We start from the raw sequence: 25,628 nt of genomic DNA, 5'->3' as shown, positions 1-25,628 counted from the left end.
AGCTCTATTAGGCACCTACTATGTGCCAGCACCAAGGGCTTCACAAAATAATAGTAAAAGCATTTATTTACTAAACACCTACCATGTGGCGGGCATCATGCCAAGGGGAACAGCAACAGAAGCTCCATTTATTAAGCACCAACTAGGTACTGGCACCAAAGGCTTCACAAAATAATAGAGTATCTATTTATTGAATACCTACTATGTGCCAGGGATCATGCTAAGGGGGAACAGCAATAGACGCTCCACTTATCAGGCACCTACTATGTGTCAAGCATTGTGCTAAAGGCTTCACAGAATGATAGCAAAATAATCTACATTTCAAACACCTACTATGTGCCAGGCACCATGCCAAGGGGAACGGCAACTGAGGCTCTAATTATTAGGCACCTACTATGTGTCAAGCATTGTGCTAAAGGCTTCACAGAATGATAGCAAAATAATCTACATTTCAAACACCTACTATGTGCCAGGCACCATGCCAAGGGGAACGGCAACTGAGGCTCTAATTATTAGGCACCTACTATGTGTCAAGCATTGTGCCAAGGGCTTCATAGAATAGCCAAAGAATCTCGGCCGAGTGCGGTGGCTCACGCCTGTAACCCCAGCACTTTGGGAGGCCGTGGTGGGCGGATCAAGAGGTCGGGAGTTCAAGACCAGCCCAGCCAACATGGTGAAACCCTGTCTCTACTAAAGATACAAAAAATCAACTGGGCGTGGTGGTGGGTGCCTATAATCCCAGTTACTCGGGAGACTGAGGCAGGAGAATCACTTGAACCTGGGAGGCAGAGGTTGCAGGGAGCCGAGATCGCACCACTGCACTCCAGCTCGGATGGCAGGGCAAGACTCCGTCTCAAAAAACAAAACAAAACAAACAAACAAACAAAAAACTGTATGTCACACACTATGTGCCCAGGTGCGGTGCTGCTAATTACTGCACACCTACCATGTGCCAGGCATCATGCCCAGGGCTTCATACAGTAACAGCAAATACACTTATTAACTGACCATCCACTGTGGGTCAGGCATGGCACCAAGGGATTCATAATAATTTTTAGAAAATATAGTCAAAAATTTTTTTAAAGTAAAATCATTTATTTACTGAACACTTGTGCTACCAGGGACCCAAAGCCCACCCCAAAGGCTTAGTTCAACTAGGACCATCTAATTGGCCTCATATGAAAATAATGCCCTGTCTCGAGCACCTACTATGTGCCAGATAGATGTCAAGGTCCTTGTCAAGTAATAATAAAAGTGCCTGTTTACTGGACACCTCAGGACTTCATAGCTCATACTGAGCACCTACTGTGTGCCAAAACTCCTGTGTTTGGTTCTGACTACGCACCTGGCACCACACTCAAACCCATTACTAAGCCCATCAACAGCAAGTCTCATTTATTGAGCATCTACTGTAGACTGGGTATGATAATAGCTCTCTAAAGGGAAAAACAGCAGTTGTCATTTAAGCAACACCTACTGTGTGCCAGGCACTGTGCTAAAGGCTCTCTCAGAAAACAGTAACAGTCCCTGCATATTATGCCCCTACTGTGTACCAGGCACTGTGCTGAGGGTTTTATCAGAAAACAGTTAACAGTCTCTGCATATTAAGCTCCTACTGTGCGCCAGACACTGTGATAAAGGCTTCTTCAGAAAACAGTAGTAGTCACCACATATTAAGCACCTACTGTGTGTCAGGTACTGTGCTAGGGGATTATTGAAAATGTTTCCACATATTAAGCACCTACTATGTGTTAGGCAACTCTACTAAGAGCCTTATAGAATATCAACAGTTTTCATTTCTTAAGTACCTACTGTGTGCCAGGCACTGTGCTAAGGGCTTTATTGGATAACTGTAATAGTGCCTGGCATATTAATCACCTACTATGTGCCAGGCATGACACTACAGACCTTATACAACAATGGTAACAGTGCTTACTCACTGAACACCTACTATGTGCACACACCGTGCCAAGGCCTTTGCAGACAGTAACTGCATGTTTTCGTAAAAACTGTAACCAGCTCTATCCCACATCCTTCCAAACCGATAATCACGCCCATCTGAGCACCAACTATGTGCCTCACACTGGGCCTCCTTGTATAGCAAGTGCCACTTACTGAGCACTTACCGTATGCCAAGCATTGTGCCAAGGTTTGCAGAACTGGACCTCTTGGTACCCATGTTCTGAGTAGCTAACATGCACATGGCACCAGATGAAGCTTGTTATAAACTACCATTAGCTTCCATTTACTGAGTGCCAACGAGGTGCCCAGCACTGTGCCAATCCACATGCAGATTTAAAACAGCGGCTGCATCAGCGGGGCACCTACTGTGTGCCAGGCAGTATGCTAAGGTCTTTGCTAAATTAATAGTGAAGTTCCCGCATTTAAAGGGAACTGTCTGTGTGTTAAAGGCTTATGAATCAGTCTCCATGTGTTCCGTGCCTGGTACGGCCAGATGCTGTGCTGAGAGCATTGGTCACAGTACACTTCACGTTCTGCCCACCTCCTGCAGGTGCGGCACCCTGAGCTCACCTTGCATATGCTGTTGTAGTTGATGCATCTGTTTATCATCTCATTTAATGCATACACTATCTCATTTAATTCTCACAATCCCTCGGGTGGTCAGAATGGTGACTCCCCACCGGCCAACCCAAGTCACCGGTGGGGAAACCAGATTCAAAGTCTGCCTGTTGGGTTTTCTGCGGTCACCCCACCCTGGAAGCTTTTCTTTATTCCATATGTCACCTCTCAATCCTGCCGAAAACCTGGAAGTGCAGCCCATCTTACAGGTGAGGAAACTGAAGCTCAGAAACAGCAGGCTACCTGCCCAGGGCCATGCAGTAATGAGGTGGCAGAGCCAAGAATGGAACCCAGACTTGGCTGTGGTTCACAGGCTGGCTTGGTTTGACGTTGGGAGCTCAGTTCTCAGCCTGGTGCCGGCTGGGGATGGCTGGAGCCACACTCCCCTAAATGACCACAACTTTAGAATCTACATCCCCTGGAGGGAGGCCCAGAGAAATGAATGGCCTCGCTTGTGGCAAAAGCATCTGAAACCCTCACCATCCCATCAGCTCGCTTGGTGGCTGAGCAGATGTTTACTGAGTACTATGGGTACGCCCTCCTGCTAGCATCTGGAAACCAGAGATGAATCAGAGTCCCCTGTCCTCAAGGACACGGGGCTGCCAGGGACTGCAGAGGCCACCCCAACAGGTCACTTCAGCTAGAAACCCCCTCCGGCCTCACTTAAAGCAAAACACTGGGGCCCCTCCTCCAAAACCAGACACAGCGGACCCTTCCCTATTTCTTGACCAGCCACCCCAACCAAAGGTGCCCAGGGGGGAATCAGGCAGGGAGCACGGAAAAAAACAACACCACCAACCAAGGAATGTGTCGGAAGGAATGGATTTGCTGAGAAAGGGAGAGAAAAAACAAAACCAAAACCATAATAAAATAAGAAACAACAGTGATGGTGATGATGATGAGAAAAACCATAATAAAAGAAAGAAAGATTCCTTCCAGAAAACGCCCAATCTGGTTACCTACCTTCCGCTCTTCAACTGCTAACTTATAAGACTTTCTTACGAGAGAGGGAGCGGCCGAGTGCTGAGCTACAAGGCCAGACCGAACTCTTGGTGGGTCTCGGGATGCCAGCGGCCCCGCGGTCCTGCTCCAGCCCCCAGCGTGCGCACGCTGAGGTTCCAGGCTGGAGGCAGGAAGGTGGCATGGTGTCTGGGGAGACCCACGGCTGAGTGGTCTGACCTGCACCTACCCTTGTGTTCAGCCTAAGGAGCCCGCAGCCCCCGGGGGGGATGGATACGCCTGGCCCTGAGTCTTTGCTGCTGGTTGTCCTGGGCCCCACCCGTCTCGGGGCGAGAAGTGGGGAGTCCCTTTTCCCCCACTCCCTGTCCTGGGCCGCCCCGGAGGTTCCCGTGGCTGGGCCGAAGCCGCTTTCGAGGTGACCACGAAGGTCGTGTCCTTCACAATCCGGCCCAACCTGCGTGATGTCTTGGGAAGGGACATGTGCAGAGACGTGGACGTCTGTGCGTGAGCAGCATAGCATGGTGGTGGCATGTGGTTTGGAAGTTTCAGGGGCCGAATTGGGGCCGTGGACTCTGTGCAGCCCAGAGCAGCTGGGGCAGGCAGGGGGCACACGGGGTGGGCCGTTTTTGTGAACCTGCTTGAGACCAGCGTGTACTCACCTTCAGGACACCTCAGCCGGTCTCTCACGTGGCTGCCCAAGCCACGGGCCACCCTCACTGACTCCACCTCACACAGACGCGCCCAGATGCCTTGGAGCTGCTGGGGACTCAGCTCAGCTCGGTTTGGGGGGAGCAGGAAGGAGGGAAAGGGGCCGACGGGGGCAGAGGTTTGTGTCTTGGAGGCCCCTATCCCCAATCTCAGTGGCTCAGATGCCCCGGCCCGAGTTGACGTTACCCTCGACTGACCCGAGACGCCCGTGTGCACACGCCCCGGGGAGGGGGCCTTGAAGGTCTGACCATCGTGACTGATTCCAAAAGAATGCCTGAGGTGGCTACGTCGTGACTGACCGGGTTGGGGGAGGTAGGCGGGGGAAACAGAGGGAGGCCACGGCAGGGAGATCACACCGGTGGAGGCCACGGCAGTGGAGGCCACGCTGGGCTGAGCAGAGCCAGGGAGGTGGGTGAGACAGGGAGACGGCAGAAGGGGCCCAGCCAGTCCCTGAGCTTGGAGAAGTCAGGGAGGGAGGGTGGCGGTGACCCACAGCCAGCTGCCAGGTGAAGGGTGACTCACTGGAAACAGGGAGGCCGGGCAGGCACAGCAGAGAACTCCCAAGATCAGAGCCCCGAGTGGGGGCCTGCATGCTCCGACGAAACGCAGCATCAGCTCCAATTCCACCCCCTCCCCACCCCTGGGAGCTGGGACCTTATCCTGGGGTCTCGAGAGCCGAGGCTCCCTGCCCGGGGAAGGAAGGCCCTCGGGGAAAGTGGGTTCGTCTCTGCGTCCTTTGCTCTCTCTGCGAATGATGGGGTGTGAGCTGTGACCCCTTGCAATGCCTGGGAAATGGGCGCCACGTGGCTCTTCAACCCGTCCCCACTCCAGGATGGGAAGAGGACGAAGAAGCGAGGTCCCAGAACCTCTTCCACACCAGGGACAACATCAGCCACTTCTGTTTGACCCCGCATCTCCACCCAGGTCACCAGGCCCAGGGGCACAGAGAACCCTGTGCTGAGACCCTCGCTGTGCTGATGGGGAAACTGAGGCACAGCGCGGGCAGATGGATCAAGGTCAGGGAGCAAAGCGGAGACAGGCCCGGAGGCGCCCCCCCCACCCGCTGCGGCAGGCCCCGCCTGGGTCCGTCCGCCGAGGGACTGTCTGCAGCCAGGCCGTGGTCCCCCCCGCAGAGAAGGGCGGCCCCACGAGACACCTACTGGACTGCAGCGTGCGCTGCCGCACCACCGGGGTGAAGGCGCCCAGGCCCTGCGGGGAGCGGGCCGCCAGGCGGAAGGCGTACTCCGTGTTGGGCTTCAGGTCCTCCACCACGTAGGAAGTCGTGGGGTCGAAGGTCCTTCCCACCTGGGGCGAGGCAGAGAGGGACAGAGAGGGATGTGGGGAGATAGAGATGAAAGACAGAGTAATAGAGACAGAGGGACAGAGACAGAGACAGAGAGACAAGGGGGGCAGAGATAGAGACACAAAGAGAGAGACAGATAAACAGGAGAGAGAGAGAGAGAGACAGGGCAGAGACAGAGACAGAGACAGGATGCAGAGACAGGAATAAACAGAGATAAGAGATGAGAACGAGACAGATGAAGAGAGAGACAGAGAGATAGAAACAGAGAGAGATAGAGACAGAGAGAGATACACAGACAGAAACGGAGGGGAGACAGGTAGAGACAGGGACAGAAAGAAAGAAGAGAGACAGAGAGACAGAGAAAGAGACAGAGACAGAGAGGAGAAACATGCAGAGGGAAAGAGACACAAGAACGGAAAGACGGACAGAGACAGACAGAGAGAAGCCGGGATCGAGAGGGCCGGGGACGCCCAGACACGCGGAGCCGGAGCGCGCAGAGGAGAAAGGGCAAGGGGAAGAGGGACAAAGGGACAGAGACGCAGAAGAAGCAGAAGGAGTGAGGAAGAGCGGAGTCCACAGCGCACACAGGGACAGAGAGAAGGGAGAGACGGCGGGCAGCGTCAGAGCGCGCCGGGGAGGAGCCCAGGGCGGGCCAGCCGGTCCCCGCGCCCCGGCCTCACCTCCCGGCCGTGGTCGCCTTCCCGGAAGAGGAGCTCGTACTTGATGATGCTCTCCTGCCGCGGGGGGCTCCAGGACAGGGTGATGCTGGTCTCCGACTTGGCCTCGGCCCGCAGGTTCATAGGCTGGCCGGGCACTGCGGGGGCGGGAGACGAGCAGCAGTGGGGGGGTGTCCACCCCACGAAGGGAGTCCCACTTTCTGAGTGTCCTCTCTCTCCCAGAAAGACAAGCCCAGCATTGCCCCAAAAACAGCTGCCGGCTCTGGGGGCTTCTAGAATGCTGTTTTCCTGGGGACCACGCCCCCACCCCACTGACACCTCTGTTCCCCCATCCTCTCTTCTTCCAAGGGAAAAGAACACATTTAAAAATCCCCTTTTCTTTTCTTTTTTGAAATAGAGTCTTGCTCTGTCACCCAGGCTGGAGTGCAGTGGCGTGATCTCGGCTCACTACAACCTCCGCCTCTAGGGTTCAAGCGATTCTCCTGCCTCAAGCCTCCCAAGATGCTGGGACCACAGGCGTGCGCCACCACGCCCAGCTAACTTTTGTATTTTTAAGTAGAGACAGGGTTTCACCACGTTGGCCAGGCTGGTCTCGAACTCCTGACCTCAGGTGCTCCAGCTGACTTGGCCTCACAAAGTGCTAGGATTATAGGCGTGAGCCACCGCGCCCGGCCTAGCTCCCTGATTTTAAATGCTAGCAAGTAAATATCTTAAAGCACTGTGTTCTTGAGTAGCTAGACTATGGGTGTGCACTGCACCCTGGCTCATTTTTAATTTGTTTTGTAGAGATGGGGTCTAGCGACATTGGCCAGGCTGGTCTTGAACTCCTGGCCTCAATAAATCCTCCCATTTTGGCCTGGCTTTCCAGGGTGCATGCAAACAGCCGAACCGCACGGCCGGGGCCCCGGGTCCTGCCGTCCCCATGCCTCACCTCCCTGCTGCGTCTTGACCTGGATGGGGTCCGAGAGGGGCCCGTCGCCGACGGAGGTGAAGGCTAGCACCCGCACGGTGTAGGTCTCGTCCTCCAGCAGGCTGCCCACGGTGGTCAGCAGGCTGTCGTCCACGTTGTGTTTCTGCCAGTTGCCCACGGGGTGCTCGGGCTCCATGGTGTAGTAGACACGGTAGCCGCGGATCAGGCCGTTGGGCTCCACGGGCTCCTCCCACTGCACGATCATGGTGGTGGCACTCAGCATCCGGGCTTGCACGTTCCGCGGCGCGCTGGCCGGGGCCTGCTCGCCCGTGCGCGTGACCACGGACTCGCTGGGGGGCCCCTGGCCGATGGAGTTGACGGCCGATACCCAGATCTCGTACTCCGAGTTGGGGCTCAGGCCGCCGATGCTGTAGCGCGTGGTGGTGATGTCCTCTTTGATCTGATACGGCCCGTCCTGACTCTTGGATTTGTATTCGATGACGTAATACGACACAGGGTCCGGATTGCCTGAGTCCCACGTGATGGTGATGCTGGTGGCTGTGTTCTCGGTCACCACAGGAGTCCCGGGAGCTTTGGGGAGAGCTGTGGGCAGGAGGCAGCTGCATCACACACTGGGGATGTGGGGTGAGGGCCTAGAATGCTGTGTGACTTTTTGCCACTCAGTCGCCTTCTCTGTGCCTTGATTTGCCCCGTGGTAACCACGGGCCTCATGATCTCTCATCATCTACAGCAAGGGGTGGTAAACCATGGCCCAGGGGACACCCAGTACTCATTTTCTTTCCTTTTTTTTTGAGAGGGAGTCTCGCTCCTTCACCCAGGCTGGAGTGGAATAGCTCAATCTTGGCTCACTGCAACCTCCGCCTCCCGGGTTTAAGTGATTCTCCTGCCTCAGCTTTCCAAGTGGCTAAGATTACAGATGTGCACCACCACGCCCAGCTTTTTTTTTTTTGTGTATTTTTAGTAGAGACGGGGTTTCACTATGTTGGTCAGGCTGGTCTCTAACTCCTGACCTCAGATGATCTACCCAGCTCTGCCTCCCAAAGTGCTGGGATTACAGACATAAGCCACCGTACCCGGCCCACCCATTTTTGGTATTTTAAGAGACAGGGTCTGGCTCCGTTGCCCAGGCTGGATTGCAGCAGTGCGATCATAGCTCACTGCAGCCTCGAACTCCTGGGCTCAAGCGGTACTCCTGCCTCAGCCTCCTAAGCAGCTCAGACTACAGGCATGCACCACCGCACTTGACTAATGGTTTCATTATTTTGTAGAGAAGGGGTCTGGCCATGTTGCCCAGGCTGGTCTCAAAGTCCTGGGCTCAAGCAAGCCTCCTGCCTCGGCCTCCCAAAGTGCTGGGATTACAGGCGCGAGCCACCGCGCCCGGCCGGGATCGTTTACCGCCAATAAATACCTGCTCAAGGAACAATGGTTCCCTTCCTAGCCAGGATCGACTGAAGCCAGAGGGTAACTTGGAGGTGCCCCACGCGGCCTCCACCTGCGCCTGACATCGGGGAGCAAGGCCAGCCTGCTCCCACCACCTATGGGTCCCACGGTCCCCGCTCACATTTCACCGTGATCTGAGCAACTGCCTCGATGACGCCCAGGCTGGACATGGCCACGCAGGTGTAGTTGGCTGAGTCTTTGACATCTGTGAGTTCCAGCACGTTCCGACCCACCGGCATGTCATCCTCGGGGGTCAGGTCCTCGGCCCCCTGCATCCACTTCACATAGGGCATGGGCGAGCCCACGGCCACACAGGTGATGTTCACGTTGCCCCCTGGCATGATCTCGTGGCTCATGGGCAGGATGGAGAAGCGCGGGGCCACGCGGCGGACTGGGGAGGGGCGGCAGCAGCGGCGGGGTGGGGGATGCGAGGGGTGAGGTGGGTGGGGGGGGAGGGGAAGACAGAATGCAGAGGAGAAAAGAAAGAAAAGCAGGAAGAAAGAAAGAAGGAAAGAAAGAACAAAAGGAAAAAAAAAGTGGAAAACCATTTAAATATAAACGGGCTGGTTCTTTCCCCCTCTGTTGATTTTTTTCCCCCCAAATGAAAAGAAAACAAAAGAACCAAATTAAAAAACCAAACTCCAACACAAAGAAACCAAAACTTCAAAGGAAGGCACTTCACAAACAATATATAGAGAGATATATCAATATATAATAGACATGAAGCATTATCTCATAGCAACAGGGTTTCGTAGACCAGGTAGCTGGTCACAGCACAGATACGAACACAAAAATTTATCAGCGGTTTCTCATCTTTGCAGACAGAGATGGCTTCAGGGGGCAGCCCCTCCGCTCGCTCCTGAATGGGGGGGGGCATCCCCGTCGGGGAGCGCTGGAAGATCCGGCTGCAGGTGTCGGGGTGCGGGTGGGTTAGGAGAGGGGGCAACTTCCAACCCTCCCCGGTTCTCTGGGGATGTGGCAGTCTCAGGACAGCTGTTGGGGCCAGGAGACAGAGGGAGCCTGAGATGGTGGCCCCCCACTCCCAGGTGACTCAGGGGCCCCACCCACTCCCTCCCCTCCCCCACCCCCAGGTCCTCCAGGAAAAGATGAGAAACTCTAATGAAATTTTTGTGGTTTTTGGGTATAGAAACCCTTCTAAAAGCTTCTGTCAGATCTGACAAGTTTCCATCAATAGATGCAGCTCTGAGTCACAAACATCATGCAAAATAGATTGAGAGAGAGAGAGAGAGAGAGAGAGACAGAGAGAGAGAGAGAGAGAGAGAGAGAGAGAGACAGAGAGAGAAAGGAGGGATGCACACGGGAACTGCGGGGGGAAGATCTGGATTTGGGGGATCTCTGGGCACACTTACGTGACACCAGAGAGAGGAGACGGATGAATGGGGAGAAAGAGAGAAGAACAGAAAACAGGGACAGAGAGCGGGAGGGGCAGAGAAAGAAAGAAGGGGGGGGTCCCACTTCAATGCTGCATATTAATTCTAGCAGATGTGATCCAATGTGACATGCCACATCGTCACATCACAGCCCTGGCAGAATAGATATTAATAACAATAATAATAATTAATAATCATAAACGAGGGAATGGACTTGAACGCTGAAAGAAAAGGGCCATATTCTGTGCGTTTCTTAGCGGGGGGGTGGATGCAGCCTTCTCTCAAAGACAATGAAGGCAGCAGGATGCATTTCGGGGGCTCCGTTTTCAGAAGTCAGATGGGTTCCGGGGCCGGGGAAAGAGGGGAGGAGGCCAGCGGGCAGATGAACCTGCAGAGAGCACCGCTGGCCGGCCCGCAGGGGCTGTTTAACTGCTGTGGGAACCTAATAAATCCTTCTGGCCAGAAAAGGAGTGTCCCTGGGTAACAGTGTGAGGTCCTAGAGGAGACACACGGTGCGTCCCCAGCTTTGGGTGGGTAAAGGGGCCTTGTTTCAACTGCACAGATGACGACGAACTAGAGGCTCGGTTAGGATCACTGTCAACACCTGCCTCTGATCTTCATACGGGATTGTGGGGGGTGCAGCCTCGGGGGGTGCTCTCAAGGGGTGCGGTCTATGATACTGAGGAGGGGGTCCGAGGGGATAAAGGGAGACAGCCCCAAATGCTTCCCTTGCAGCCTCAGTTCCTAGCTGGGCATCCCAACCCCTGCCTTCCTGAATCCGGGCGGGAGGCAAAGAAAAAGGGGGACGTCGGCGGGCATGGGAGTGGGGTCTGGAAGCTGGCAGCCCTTCGGAAAAAGAAGCCCCACGAAAGTCCAGAGTCACACTGGAGACAGGATGGAGTGGAAGGAACCGCTCCAGGGGAGGAGGAGGCGGGGCAGGGGAGACAGGGGGGCCATGCAACAGAGTGGAGGTGAGGGGCAAGGTGCCGTGAGATGGGGGGGTGGCTTTCTGGCAGGGCCGGGTGGAGGGTGGGGCGTGGGGGGAGAATGGGGTCCGGCCGGCCAGCCAGCGGACGCGGTCCAGGCCAGCCGCCGGCACCCACAGCGAGGCACAGGTAGGATGCCGAGGCCGAGTTGTCATGGAAACGGAACACGATGGGGGAAATGAGCGTGGGGGAGCTAATTATTCAAGGACAGAAAAACAGCATCGACGTCCAAAACAAAACCAGGAAGAACAAATGAAGTAATAAAGCAAAAGCAAAAAAAAAAAAATAATAATAATAATAAAAGAGACACTCTAAAAAACAAAGAACTCCCTCCAAAACACAACACCCAAAAGCAAGAAGAAACAAAAAAATCATGGAATGGGTGTAGGGCTGAAAATCGGGGTCTGAAAGGAGGAGGAAGGTGGCTTCCCCAGGGAGATGCCCTCCCGTTGGCAGAACACAGGATCCGGCCTCTCCACCCAGCACCCAAGAGCCTTGGCCAAGGGTTTGGGGTGACCACAGGGGCGGGAGCCTCATGGACAAAAAGCCTTCAGAAAAACCAACCCCAGCCCGGCTCAAGTCTCTCTCTGTCTCAAGCCCCTCTCGGGCCACTTCTCCACGACGCCCGGCCCCACTTAGGGCTGAGCACGCTGGAGGTCCCAAAGCTGAAATCACACGACAAGGTGAACTCCCTTAAGGTCTCCGAATCCCATCAAGAACCTCTCCAGGGAGAAGTGCAGGAGCTGACATAGCTGAATGAACCCAGTGGCCTTAGGAAGGTCCCCCATCCTCCTGGAGCCTCAGTTCCCTCATCTGTAAAATGGAAGGAATTGGGCATCCTGCTGAGAAAGGCATTAGCCTGACCAGGGCAGTGCCCAGCCCAGCAGGGGCAAAACCCAGGCATGGAGCTGTGGAAGTTACCTTTCAGCCTCCCAGGTGCTGGGAAGATCAGATAGCTTCTCTATCTTATTAAAAAAAAAAAAAAAAAAAGGAGGCCAGGCCTGGTGGCTCATGCCTGTAATCCCAGCACTTGAGGAGGCTGAGGCAGGTGGATCCCTTGAGGCCATGAGTTGGAGAACAACCTGGGCAACACGGCAAAATCCCGTCTCTACTAAAAATACAAAAATTAGCCGGGCATGGAGGCAGGTGCCTGTAATCCCAGCTACTCCGGAGGCTGAGACAGGAAAATCGCTTGAATCCGGGAGGCGGAGGTTGCAGTGAGCCGAGATCGTGCCACTGCACACCAGCCTGGGTGACAGAGTGAGACTCCATCTCCAATAAAAATAAATAAATAAAAAGAAAATGGAAAAAGTAAGAATTTCTACTGAATCCCCATCTTACTTTCTCCCTTCTACCAATTTTGAGAGGCAAATGTCCTTATGCTCATTTTGCAGATGAGCGAACAGAGGCTCAGAAAGGTGACAGGACTAGAGGGAAATCACAGAAAGGAAGCAGTGTAGCCAGAGCTCAAAGCCAGGCCAGCCTGGTTCCTGCCTCTCAGAGAAAACAAGCCTTTTCTTACCATGGTGAGTAATGAGGATTACAGCCAAGTATCAATTCTTGGCATCTGGCTCTTTCAAACTTGTGTGTCCTCACCCACTGGGGACACCGAAGAGGAAAAAAGTACCCATCACCTATATAAAACCCTATGTAATGGCCAGTAGCCACTGACTGAATAATACCCAGCAGCCATCATAATAAATGTCCAGAAGCCATCAGTAAAAGGCTCATACGCAAAGGAATTGTTGGAACATCAAAGGTAGTAAGACCTAGCTTTAGGATCTAAAGGTTAAGTGCCAGGCCAATTTATCTTTTCTGTAAGGATGGACATCTTATCCAAAAGACCCTGTTCCTGTTTGATCTTATCTTAAAATATCTCCCCATAGGGATGTCATAATTTGGAAGGTACCTCTAACTTTCTTTTAGAAGCAGAGACAAGGGGATACCTGTTGAATATGTAAAAGACTTGCACTACAGGGTTCACTATAAATCGGTTAAATGTGCATTTATCGACAGCAGTAATTTTAGGGCTCACAATCCCCAACATGGCCAGCAACCATCAGTTAAATGGACCTGCCAATAAATTATAACAGCTCCTCTGACACTTAAGAAACTGCCCACTTGCTTTCTCACCCACCTCATTTGTTTCAAAGGGTGTGCTGTAGGAAGAGGGCTGGTTTGCCACGAGTTTAAGGGAGGATCATGCCCATTGGCACTAGGTGGCTCAGATCTCCCCCTCCCTGGAGGTCTTGTAAGGCCTCTGGGAGTCCTCCCAGCTGGCAAGGGCGGGTGACTGACGCTGTGTTCTGCCTGGTTTGGTGCTGGCACCCACCCACATCATCTTTCCACCCCCGGCTGCAAGCCTGAGGTGCAGGTTAGAAAGTAAGGTAGGCACGGAGCCCACGGGACGGAGCAGCCCCGCGGGACCCCCGCCCCCAATTACCGACCTGAATGGAGGGTCCAGGCAGGTTATAAGGGGACCACACCAGCCTTGGTCCTCAGCACGCTCCAGCTGGCTCTGGTTTCCAGCTCTTCTCGTCACCGAGTAGCCGGGGGGGTCCCAGCGGGGGGGACCCGCTTGGGCGAGGGGGTCGGGAGGGTGGGCGGTGGGGTGTGGGGGTGGCAGGTTGGGGGGGGTGGTCGCTTCAAACCCCGATTCACATGGAAAAACAACTCAAAAACCGTCAAAGCAACCAGGAGACAACCCCTCCCCCAGGCAGGAAGAGGCAGAAACACAAAAACCAAAAAACGGGGTTGGGAGTAGGGGTGAGGGGTAAGGGGAGTAGGGGTGAGGGGTGGGGGGGGGAAGGGAACTCAAAAGTGAGGTGATTTGGTTGAAGCACTAGGTAGGGAACGCCCACAGTGTCAGACATCTCGACGGTTCAGCAAGCCACAGCCCCAAGAGGTGCAGGGACGGGGGGATGGGGGCTCTGCTGGGCATTTTGGGGTGGGAGAAGGTTGTAGATATTTCTCCAAACTCCAAAATGAGTATGCGGATGGGGAGGGCAGGGGAGAGATGCCAAGAAACTGTGCAGCCTCCAGGGGGTTTATTTAAGCTTAGATTACACCTGTCGGGAGTGGGGAGAGGGAGGGGGTTGGAAACATTCCTAATTCCACAGCCCACTTCTGTCCTCTCCTTTGAACTCCAGCCTGTGGCCCACGGAGGGCGGGCACGGCCCTCAGCCCGCCTGTATCTTCCTTCTGCCTCCCTTCTTCATCACTGAGCTCTGCCTCCTTCCCCCCCGTCCACCTCCCTGCTCCCACCGCCAGCTCCCTCCGCCATCGAGGTGGCGTGCGAGGCCTGGAGGGACCTGGCTGGAACCCCAGCCCACGGGCTGACCAGCGGCCTTGGCAAGTTGTTGGTATTTTGAGCTGGACGTTTGGATGCGCTCTAAATATTTTTTACATTTTTTTTTTTTTTGTACCTGCTCTCTCTCTCTCTCTCACTCTCTCTCTCTCTCTCTCTCTCTCTCTCTCTCTCTCTCGTTTCTTTTCATTTTTCTCCCAGTTCTGGCCAATCCATGGACTTCCCTCACCGCCCCCCACCTCGCTGCGGCCGCCGGAGACACGGGGCTTTCCAAATGACAAGGTGTAATCTAATAGTCCCCTCACAAGCCCCTCCCCCGACAGAGGAAACAGCGAATGCAGAGGGTGAGTGGCAGGCAGCAGGCGGGAGGTGCTGAGAGCTCAGTGTTCCTGCAGAAGGACCCTCCTCGCCGCCCGCCCGGCCCAGGTGCAGGGAAGCCTGCCTTTCCACCCCTGGAGTCCCCTCTCCCCCATGTGATGCGGGTGGGATGAGAAAGTCCGGGTCCTGAGCTGACACTGCCTGCCCCTAGGGTCAAGCCAGGGAGCTTTGGGTAGGGGGGTGTGGCCAGGTATAGCAAGCAGGAACCGAGGAGCTGGCCACCGCACCCCAATGTAAGCCTTTCTGGGGATACAGGAGGTGAGGGGTGTCCCAGCCCAGTATCTGTGTCTATCTCTGTTTTGCGGGACTAGGACGTAGGGGGAACACCGAGGGTCACACCCACCAATTCCACAGCTTGGGTACTGGAAATTTAATTTAAAACACAATTTTTTTCCCATAAAACTGTACATTATGGATTGATCTGAAAAGGCCTGGGGACAGGTCACACATAGCAAGGCTTCTGAAGAAGGCCTGGAAAGCAGGGCAATCTAGGCCTTGCTGGTGTCAGGAGTCAGGCACTGGTTTCTTGGCTCAGCGCTCGAGACTGTTAAATTACGCCAGTCTTACTGGCCTTTTTCTAACACCATGAAGGTAGAAAATTCCTCCTAACTGGCAGGGCACGGTGGCTCACCCCTGTAATCCCAGCACTTCGCGAGGCCGAGGCGGGCAGATCACCTGAGGTCAGGAGTTCAAGACCAGCCTGGCCAACATGGCAAAACCCTGTCTCTAGTAAAAATACAAAAAATAGCTGGGTGTGGTGGCGGATGCCTGTAATCCCAGCTACTCAGGAGGCTGAGGCAGGAAGATCATTTGAACCCAGGAGGTGGAGGTTGCACTGAGCCAAGATCGCGCCACTGCACTCCAGCCTGGGCGACAAGAGTGAAACTCCGTCTCAGAAAAAGAAAAGGAAAGAAAATCTGTCTCCAGCTTGTTCCAGGTTCCCTTGGCATCAGTGGGTGGCACCCATTACATGGGTCCTGTGTGCTCTGTTTGAAAATACTACATTGCTAGACTAGGTGGTAAAGACACTACCTTTAGCCACTAACTCATATCCTAAAGGCTTAGAGTTTTAAAGAACCAGAAAAGGACATTCACAGTCAGGGAGAATAAATCTGATCATCTTCCCACCTTGTCGGAAGCCGGAGGTGGGAGAATTCACCTCCAGCTGGAACTGGAGCTGCCAGCTGTATTTTTTAAAAGGGACAAAATTTTGACTTCAGCCCTTTGGATTTCAGAGGTAAATTTCAGTAGAAGGGTCAGTCTCAATACTTTACCCCGTGTACACCCAGAGTCAGCCGAAGCTGGAGACTGTCTTACTTATTAAAAAATAAATAAGAAGGCCGGGCGTGGTGGCTCACGTCTGTAATCCCAGCACTTGGGGAGGCCGAGGCGGGTAAATCACCTGAGGTCGGGAATTTGAGATCAGCCTGACCAGCATGGAGAAACCCCATCTCTACTAAAAAATGCAAGATTAGCCGGGCACGGCGGCACACGCCTGTAATCCCAGCTACTCGGGAGGCTGAGGCTTGAACCCGAGAGGCAGAGGTTGCGGTGAGTTGAGATCGAACCACTGCACTCCAGCCTGGGAGACAAAAGCGAAATTTGGTCTCAAAAAATAATAATAATGATAAATAAGAGATTAGGGGTGGGTTTTGTTGTTGTTGTTTTTTTTAAATTTCCTTTTTTAAAATTAATTCCTGGGACCGGCTACTCTGGCAACAATGTATATACTTGTAGCTTTCAGAACATGTCAGGTAGTGCATCTCTTCTGCTGGGCTGGTACTTATCTGCAAGGGTAGCCACATACTCAAGATGGGCCTTTGTGGTCCCTTTCTGTGGCCACAGAACTTCCTAGGAAATGGCAGTGGGGAAAATGAGGGCTATGGCTCTGGGGAGGCCACTGATCTCATGGGGATGAGGTTGGAGCCAGGACAAAATGAGATCATGAGATGAGCTCAGAAAAGCACTAGCAAAAAATGAGGTCTCAGCAAATAAATTAGCTTCTGCCTTACGATTACTTTTAAAAGTTTCCCCTATGCCATGTTAGTCAAACAGTGGACGTGTGAAGCACCTAACAGGGAAACTGAGACCCACCAGGAAGGGAAGTGACTCGTCCAGATGATCGTCTGCTTAACCCTTTATTTCCAACAAGCCTACTGGCAGTGCCTGTTACATAGAGCACTTGACAGGCATTTAGTTCCATGAAGTCCTTCCAACTACCCTGTGATCTGGGTTCATTTCTGATCGCTACTGTTCAGATGAGGAAATGGGGACTCCAGGTGGTCAAGTGACTAGTCCAAGGTCACATAGCCAGGGAGGGGCACAGACAAGACTGGAACCCAGGTCTGCCAGAGTCCAGAGCCTATGCTCTCGTCACCTTCTGGGCTGTACTGCCCAGAAAGCCCAAGTGGTCTTCGAGACCCTCTGTTCATTCAGTTCCAATGTGCCAGGACCTAGCTTTGGTGGAGGGGCTGGGAGACCCCTTTCTCCCATCTTTTGGCATTGCCTTGAGGGGTCAGCCTGGCAGCTCTCATGCTGGGTTAATGAGGAGATCTTGCTGCATCTAAAGTCCTCTTGCCGACTTGTTTCAGTATTTAATAATCGTTTAGAGAAGGTGGGTGAGGGAGAAGAAGGGGAAAAGGTGATTCCAAGGACTGGCTTCTGTCCTCAACGTCATCTAAACTGGGTAGTGAGCTGGGGTTCGTGGTTAAAAATCTACATGGATATTTTACTGGGGGTTGTTTTTTTATTTGGGGGTTGGAGGAAGACTCTCAAGGGCGTGCCTTTTCTTGGGGAGGAAACAGAAGATGGGAATGTGCATCTCTGAAGATTTGCAAGAGTGAGAGACACACAGAGAGAAAGAGAGCTGAGAAAGAGAAAGAGAAGCAGAGAGAGAGTTGGGGAAGCAGAGAGAGCAGGGGAGAGGCTGTGTCCAAGGTTCCCCTGGGCTTTTTCCAGAATTCCATAGCTCTGATGCTCAGGTACTCAGAAAGTGACCATGCTGTGCTGCTGGACAAAAGATGCCTGCGACTGGGCTCAGAGTCTGAGAGGGGATGGGGGAAGCAGCCAGTGCTGCCTGGGAGGCAGAGGCACAGTGTTCCAGGTCAGGTAACTGGCCAAGTTTTTCCTCCTAAGTCTGTCAGGCTCCATTTCCTAATGGGCAGCTCTGAATCGGTGCCCAGCCAGAATGCACACAGCAGTCATCACAGCAGCTGCCACCATTACATACCAAGCAAGTATGCACTGTCCTGTGAAGATGGTGCTGTTATTGCCCTCTCCCCTCATTTAAAACTGACCACAACCCATATTTGGATACGTCACTAAAATGAATTAAGAACTCAGAATGCTAGTGCATATTCAGCAGTATTTCAAATGCCTAGGTTTGGGGTTATGTGGGAGCACAGGAGGCAGTCTCATTTTGAGACAGAAGGATGGGAATACGCCTGCTTGAGCTTCCTTCCAACATGGCCGCCTGGAGGCAGGGAGCTGAGGCACCACCTCTGGGGAAAGAGGGGCTGGCCAGTGAGGTCAGGAAAATTGGGCTGCTCTCCCCACACAACCCACCCAGGTTCTGACCTCCTGCCATCTGTCTGTGCCACCTCCCTTGTGCCCTTGTGCCTAAGTGGTCACTTTCTGCCCTGGCATCCCAGCTGTGGAACCCCTTCTGCCCTCCTGGGTGATAGCTAGGACAGGAACACTGGCTTTTAAATCACAATGCGTTTGGAGAACAACCACAGAACAGCTCAACCCAAGAAACCAAAACCAAATAGCACAGAAACAAGACAGAACCAAAGACAAGTCGCTTTGGGGGAGAAGAGGACCAGGTGAAGGGAATGGGAGGGGAAAAAAAAGAACCATTTGATTTTTCCCCCCAAAACGAAACAAAACCAAAGGAAAAAAAAGGAAAAGCCAAATGCCTATTAACAATAGAATGGATAAATTTTGATAAAGTCAATCAGAATTAGGCTGAATCAAAAGTCNAAAAAAAAAAAAAAAAAAAAAAAAAAAAAAAAAAAAAAAAAAAAAAAAAAAAAAAAAGAAAAAGGAAAAAAGAAAACCAAAAGAGAAAAACGGAACGAAAGACGAGAAACACTCCAACAGAAGGCGTTGGGAATTCACCAAACCAAACCGACAAGAGAAGCATGCAGAGAAATTTTTACATTCTCCCAGCATGCATCAGGCCCAAGTTACCATGACGACGAGGAGTGCAAAAACTGAGCAACAACATTACCAACGGATGCAGAGGCGACCATAATGCAAGCATCGCATGTGTGCGGCCGGCCCTAGGCCGGGCTGGGCGCGGCTGAGATTTTCGTGTCTTTCTGGGTTTTGCTCTCGCTTGGCGGTTTTTTTTTTTGTTGTTGTTTAGTTTGCTTTGTGCTTATGATTCATGTTCCATCTTTTAAAATTGGTGTTCGTTTTTCTATTTTTTTCCGTGTATGTGTCAGCGTGTGTCTGTGTGGTGTCTACATGTGTTTCGTGTGTGTGCGTGTCATTTTCAGAATGTAAAAATGTGGGTAAAGAAAGTAAAAAAGAAAAAAACACACCAACCTTCTCGAAGCTCTGAGGGATGTAAAGGGGGTTTGATGCGGAACACAATGACATGGGAAGAAGAGAAAAAATAGGGGAGATACAGAGAGTAAAAAGAGGACTTCCCAAGGCTAAAAGCTGCAATCGTTTGTTGTTTTTTTTTCTATTTAAACCAAAAAAAAAATTAAAATTAAAAAATAAAAAGAACAGCAATGACCTTCTTGTCTTTTCTCCACTCTGCCCTCGACATACAAGATCTCCATTTGCCTCTTTCCATTCTTCTCTAAGCTCGATTTTGGAGCGTCTAAGACCCAGGCAAAGATGGGGAAGCGAAACCTCACCCCCTCAACTGCCCCCAAGAGGATGGAGGCTCAGGCTGGGGACCCCACCTCTGCAGGATGAGGACACAGGAGCTCCCCTCCCTTCTTGCACCCTCACTAAAGGCCCCCCACCCCGCTCCCTGCCCCACACCCACTGTCCACACTCTTCTGAGCCCTGCTGGATTTACAAACCCCCATCTCAAGTATCGGCAGAGAAATAAGCAGTTTAGGTGAAGACCAGTCAGTTGGAGTCACGAACGCGTTACAACTCACCAGAGGTGCCGTGACAGCGGACCAGACGTGCCCCTACCCACCACCCGTCCATACACCCACACCCCCTTCCCCTCCCCCTCCATGCGGCCTCCTCCTCAGAGACAAAATGCAAAACCCCAGGTCCAGGACCAAGGAGTGGCTTCAGGGCCAGCGGGTGCCGTGGATGGTGGGGACGAAGGTGGTGAGTGAGGGTCTGTGGGTAGGGAACGAGCCAGATGGCCTCCTGGATGGAGAATGACCAGGACTTGGCACTTTGAATAGGGGAAACTGAGGCCCAGAGAAGGATGTGATCGAGTCAATTATGCAGCGCTAACTGGGGCAGCCCTGGGGATCGGATCGGGCCCTGACATCCTGGCGGAGGCTGTTTCTACCACCAATCTGATCAGAAACAGCTATCAGGAGGTGGGAAAGGGAGGAGGAGGAGGAAGACTACAACGTCTGAAAAGACTCAGGAGCCCGCACAGAGATAAGAGGAGGCCAACGGAGGCATCTGGGGGCAAGGGGGCCCCCCGGCACTTTGAGGCAGCACCAAGGGACCCTCACGGAAGGATGCTTCCTTGGGGCAGGGGAGCGGGGAGGTGCTGGGGGAGGCCCCCACGATGCCGGGCAGGACTGAGTGGGAACGGGAAACCGAGGGCAACAAGCTTCGCTGGGTGCCGTGCCTGCCCCAGCTCGGTGCAGCTGCTGAGCCCCCGGGGCCTGTGCCTGCTGTGGCCCCGGCCTCCCGCGGCCCGGACTGTCCTTCTCGGAGAGTCATCAGGAAGACACAGGAGGCGCCAGACTCCGGACCAGCCAGAGGGGGGCGGGGGGCAGCCTTAAAGACCCCTCCCCAACTTCTAGATTGAGGGCCCTGGACTGGGGGGGGGCAGTGAAGCGGGGAGCTACGAGGCCACAGAGTTGGGAGAAGCGAAGCCAGCACACAGCACGGGAAGGCACGACACACCACAGAAGCCAACTCGGGTGGGCAGGCGGGCGGGCGGGGCGGGGCAGAGGCCTGCAGGCTCCCCAGGCCCTGTAGGCCCAAGACTGACCCCCTCACCCTGCCCCATGCCTTCCTACCCCACCATCACTGCCTCCCACAGCCCTGCTGCCCACGGGGCATCTGTCGCAAGGCACGAGGAGGGGAATTTAAGCTGCCCCCATTCTACAGGCAAGGAAACTGAGGCCCAGAGAGGGACGCCGCCTCGGCCAAGGTCCCACTGCGACCGGGGAGGGGCCTTCCTGCTTGGGTGTGCAGGGGACAGGGGAGCCCGGAGGCGGAGCCCGAGGAGGGAGGGGGATGGGGCGGGGCGGGTCCCTGCCTTTGACCTGGCCTCGGCGTTCCCTACCTCGCACGTAGAGGTTGGCGGGTGAGGAGTAGCGCACGCCGGCGCTGTTGGTGGCCACACACTCGTATTTGCCCTGGTCAGTCTCTTCACTGCTCTCAATCTGCAGGGCTCCTGCGGGAAGAGGGGAGAAAGCTTGGTCCGTGAGGCGGGGGCCCGGGAGTGAGCAGGGAAAGCCGTCCCATCAGAGTGGTGGCTGGGCAAGATGCAGATGACAGGTGAGTAAACCCAGGCTCCCTAGCTCGGCCAGGGCGGGTCTCACCTCCACCGGCCACATCCAGCCCCACAAGGACCTGGACACAGCAGATTCCCCAGCAAATCCTGCACTCGCAGTGGAAAAGCAGCTGGTCAGGCGACTGCTGCTTCGTGACTGCCAGATCGAATTACCAAGCTGGGGGGAAGTGTGTTTGAGAAAGCACCAAGTGATGCTCTCCCGGCCAGGAGAAAGGGGGTTGGCGTTCACAACTCATAACCATCATTTGATCGACCCAGGGACCTACGGGGGCTACCACAAATCATGTGAAACTTCAGGGAGCCTGTGGTTGCTTTGTTGTGTTTTGTGAAGTGCCCATGAGTAAATGAATGTAGGTTTGAGTTCCTCCACTGTGTTTGGAATCCTAGTCCTCAAAGTCCTCAATGCCCATAAGTAAATGGAGACAGGGTTGTACTTCTTCAGGTGTGTTTGAAATTTCAGGATCAGATGATACACTGAAGCAGCTAAGGTTAAAAAAAAAAAAAAATGTTGAGACTGGTGTGCATGAAGTATGTGTGAAACGGAAGCCATGGATCTAAGCCTTCTGTGCCTGAAACTGATTGAACAGAAGTCGGAATTTCCCCAAGTATTTTAAGTGATCCAAGTAAAAGTCTGAATTTATCTGCCTGTGTTTAAAACCACAGGCATTAACTTAATACCCTGGTGCTCATGAGTGACTGAATGGACTTGTTTGGGTATGTTTGAAATTACAGTCCTAGACCCAATTCTATGACACTCACAGATATACAAGGATTAAATTTTCAAAAGTGTGTGAAATCAGAGGTCTGACTGAAAGCCTCTTATAGTCACCAGTTGAGGCTAAAATGCCCCACGCCTGGATCAAAGAATTCATTGGTCATGAGTAAATAAAGATATAAAGACCAGGGCAATTGCTCAAGCATATTTAAAATCACAGGCCCAAATCCAGTATCTTCGTGCTCATGAGTATATGAAAATAGGGCCGATTTCCCCTCAATACATTTGAAATCACAGGCCCGGATCAGAGACTTCACTTCCCACGAACATATAAAAATGAACGAACCTTCTCAGGAGTATGTGGAATCACAGACCTTGATCAGACACTACTCTGCCCATGAGTAAATGAAAATGAGGCCAAGATTTCCCCAAAGAGATCTAAAACCACATGCCTGAAACACGTCCCTCACTGCCACAAGTAAATGAAGCTGAGTATGTCTGAAATTACAGGCCTTGATAACAACTTGAGTGCCCACAAATAAAACAAAAGGCAAAAGGGTCCACAGGTATGTCTGCCATCACAGGCCTGGATAAAGTCCTTAGTTTCATAAGTAAATAAAACTTAGTGTAACGTAGGTAAGTAAGTTTGAATCACAGGCCTGGACCCAAGTGCCTGTTGACCATCAGTGAATGAGGGTCAGTGAATATCTGCAAGTGTGTTTGAATCACAGGCTTCAATCAGAGCCTGTCGCACCATGGGTCCAAAAATCCAGCCTAAGCTCTCCAGGTTGGTTTGTGATTGTCCCGCAAAAATGACATGGACCCAAAGATGGAGGGATTCTCTCTGGTCATGGATAGACTCTGCCTCCATAGAGCACTGCCTACTCTCCCTTGAGCTCGAGGTTCTGGTATCTCCCTCACTAAGGAGGACCAGAGAGGGTCAGGAGAGTGCTCTAGGTCACACAGCATCTGTAGCAAAGGTAGGACTAGACACTGATTCTTCCCCAGGGCTCCCACTCAGGCCTCCTCTAGACTCTTCTCTGGGGCAGCAGCTGGGTGTAAGGTAAGGGATGAGGCAGATTGACCTCTGTGTCTTGGGTTAGAACCTTCAGATCAGAAGAACTATGGAGCTGGAAGGTCCACTCATGTGCTTTTTTTTTTTTTTTTTGAGATGGAGTCTCGCTCTGTGGCCCAGGCTGGAGTACAGTGGTGCGATCTCAGCTCACTGCAACCTCCGCCTCCCAGGTTCAGGCGATTCTCCTGCTTCAGCCTCCCAAGTAGTTGGGATTATAGGCACCCGCCACCACGCCCGGCTGATTTTTGTGTTTTTAGTAGAGACGGGGTTTCACCATGCTGCCCAGGCTGATCTTGAACCCCTGACCTCAGGTGACCAACGCCCCCTCAGCCTCCCAAAGTGCTGGGATCACAGGCGTGAGCCACCGCGCCCAGCCTGCATGCTCATTTTAGAAGTGGCTAAACCTCATGGGGCTCCCAGCGCTCTGGGGGGCTTTGCCAGATAGGGTCCTTCCAAGGTAAGAGACAGCCCCCTCCCAACGGCCAGGTGACCTAAGCAGTCACTTCAGCCACATTCAGACCCTTGGCCACAGACACAGACACAGGTGCAGAGACGGGACGGACACTGGGTGAACGGGGGTGGTGGCAGGGTGGACACGCGTGGAAGGGGGCCTGGGGGCGGCCCCTGTGGAGCCTTCGGGGCTGGGTGGGCAGCAAGAGAGAGCGTTGAGTGGGTGGGTGAGCGAGGAGCCTCTTACCTCGAATCGGAGTGCTTTCTGTAAGGGAAGCAGAGAGAACCAGGTGAATGTCACAAGGCGGTCGTGGGGGGCCGGGGGCCCCTGGGAAGCTGGGCCGGGCCATAAGCCAGGCCTCTGTACTCTGCCCCAGAGAGGGGGCCGAGCCAGCCCTGGGCCTATGGACCCTGCAGGCTTTGCTGAGGAAGTTAGGAAAAGCCTCCTAGGAGCAGGGTGAGGTCTGAGAGCTTGCCAAAGCAGGAAGGCTTCCTGTAGGAGGCAGGAATCTCTGGGGGTGGGGGGACGGAGCCTAGAAGCCTCTCTGGACGAGGCTGACGGGTGTCTCTATTGTCTGGGGAGGTCTGTCGGCCTGGCCTGGTCCTTTGGTGACCTTACCTCTTGGCCGAGGGAGGGGGGTTCATGACCGCCCCCCTTCCTTCTTTCCTTCTCAGAGAGCCCAGCAAGGGACTGCTTGTTTTTTTTTTCTTTCTTTTCTTTTCTTTTTCTTTTTTTTTTAAGACAGAGTTTTGCTCTTGTTGCCCAGGCTGGAGTGCAGTGGCGGCTCACCGCAGCCTCCTCCGCCTGCTGGGTTCAAGTGATTCTCCTGCCTCAGCCTCCCGAGTAGCTGGGATTACAGGCACGTGCCACCACGACTAGCTAATTTTGTATTTTTAGTAGAGACAGGGTTTCTCCATGTTGGTCAGGCTGGTCTCGAACTCCTGACCTCAGGTGATCTGCCCGCCTCAGCCTCCCAAAGGGCTGGGATCACAGGCCTGAGCCACCTCGCCCGGCCAAGGGACTGCTTTCAAGTCCAGACCAGGAAGGGACAAGGAAGAACGGGAATTATCTTGTTAGAGACAGGGAGGTGGGTGGGGTTAGTGCCCCAGGGTGGGACATTCATACAGCCAAGGAAGGGGGTCACACACAGGCCGAGGAGGAGGGACGGAGAGGGCCCTGCAGCCTTCTTCCCAAGAGGAAAAGAGGAAAGGCCTGTCTGTCTTTCTGGGCGTCGGGGGCAGGGACCAGCAGGGACCAGCAGGGACCAGCAGCGGCTCAGGGCTGGAACACTACACCCTCTGCTCCTGACCCAGGGGGACATTTCGGGCCCCTTCTCTCTGCTTCCGATGGCCCGACGGCCCCTAACTCCTCGGAGGTCAAGACGGTCCCAAGACCTGGATCTGCTGGGTGTGGCCAGACGTGTGAAAAAAACAGCCCCTTCTGCGTGACCCAAGCCCATTTTACAGATGGGCCAACTGAGGCTCAGAGGGGGACCAGGGAATCTCTGCGGTCCCATTATGAGGCAGGGGTGGGCAGTGAGCCTAGCCCTTCAGCCTCCCAGGCCAAGGAGCTTCTAGCCTGAACCTTTCCGGGCCCCTGTATGATCTTTCGAGGTATCCTTGTGCAGCCACTCCGCACCCTTTACAGGGGAGCAGATGGGAATCTGCCCCAAGTGACACCCTGGAGAAGTGGAATCTGAGTCTGCGGAAAGGATGACAGCAGAAGCCAGGGTTAAAGAGTCTTTCAGGCAGGGCGCGGTGGCTCACGCCTCACATCCCAGCACTGTGGGAGGCTGAGGCAGGCGGATCACCTGAGGTCAGGAGTTCGAGACCAGCCTGGCCAACACGGTGAAACCCCGTCTCTACTAAAAATACAAAAATTAGCTGGATGTGATGGTGGGCGCCTGTAATCCCAGCTACTCAGGAGGCTGAGGCAGAAGAATCGCTTAAAACAGGGAGGCGGAGGCTTCGGTGAGCCGAGATGGATACCACTGTACTCCGGCCTGGGCGACAGAGTAAGACCATCTCAAAAAAAAAAAAAAAAA

The 25,628-nt window shown here is 53.6% G+C and overlaps 1 protein-coding gene across 18 annotated transcripts in view; it reads right to left on the bottom strand.

Annotated features, from left to right (window-relative positions):
- The window catches only part of PTPRS (protein tyrosine phosphatase receptor type S), a 134,915-nt gene that overhangs the window by 28,776 nt on the left and 80,511 nt on the right, over nt 1–25,628 (bottom strand). For 8 of the 18 annotated variants that reach the window (XM_037738414.1, XM_037738413.1, XM_037738416.1 and 5 more), the window contains 7 exons: nt 23,831–23,848; nt 21,113–21,223; nt 19,213–19,224; nt 8,721–8,990; nt 7,160–7,741; nt 6,232–6,365; nt 5,409–5,553 (listed from right to left, as the gene is read on the bottom strand). In XM_037738414.1, coding sequence (XP_037594342.1) covers nt 5,409–5,553; nt 6,232–6,365; nt 7,160–7,741; nt 8,721–8,990; nt 19,213–19,224; nt 21,113–21,223; nt 23,831–23,848 — 1,272 coding nt within the window. Of the gene's footprint in view, nt 1–5,408; nt 5,554–6,231; nt 6,366–7,159; nt 7,742–8,720; nt 8,991–13,423; nt 13,448–19,212; nt 19,225–21,112; nt 21,224–23,830; nt 23,849–25,628 lie in introns of those variants that run through there. The other 10 variants (XM_017528382.2, XM_017528384.2, XM_017528390.2 and 7 more) reach the window with 4 other exon arrangements.

This window comes from Cebus imitator, unplaced genomic scaffold (genome assembly GCF_001604975.1).
Source record: "Cebus imitator isolate Cc_AM_T3 unplaced genomic scaffold, Cebus_imitator-1.0 Scaffold53, whole genome shotgun sequence".
Classification (NCBI taxonomy): domain Eukaryota; kingdom Metazoa; phylum Chordata; class Mammalia; order Primates; family Cebidae; genus Cebus; species Cebus imitator.
This window is presented reverse-complemented; position numbering and strand designations above follow the sequence as displayed.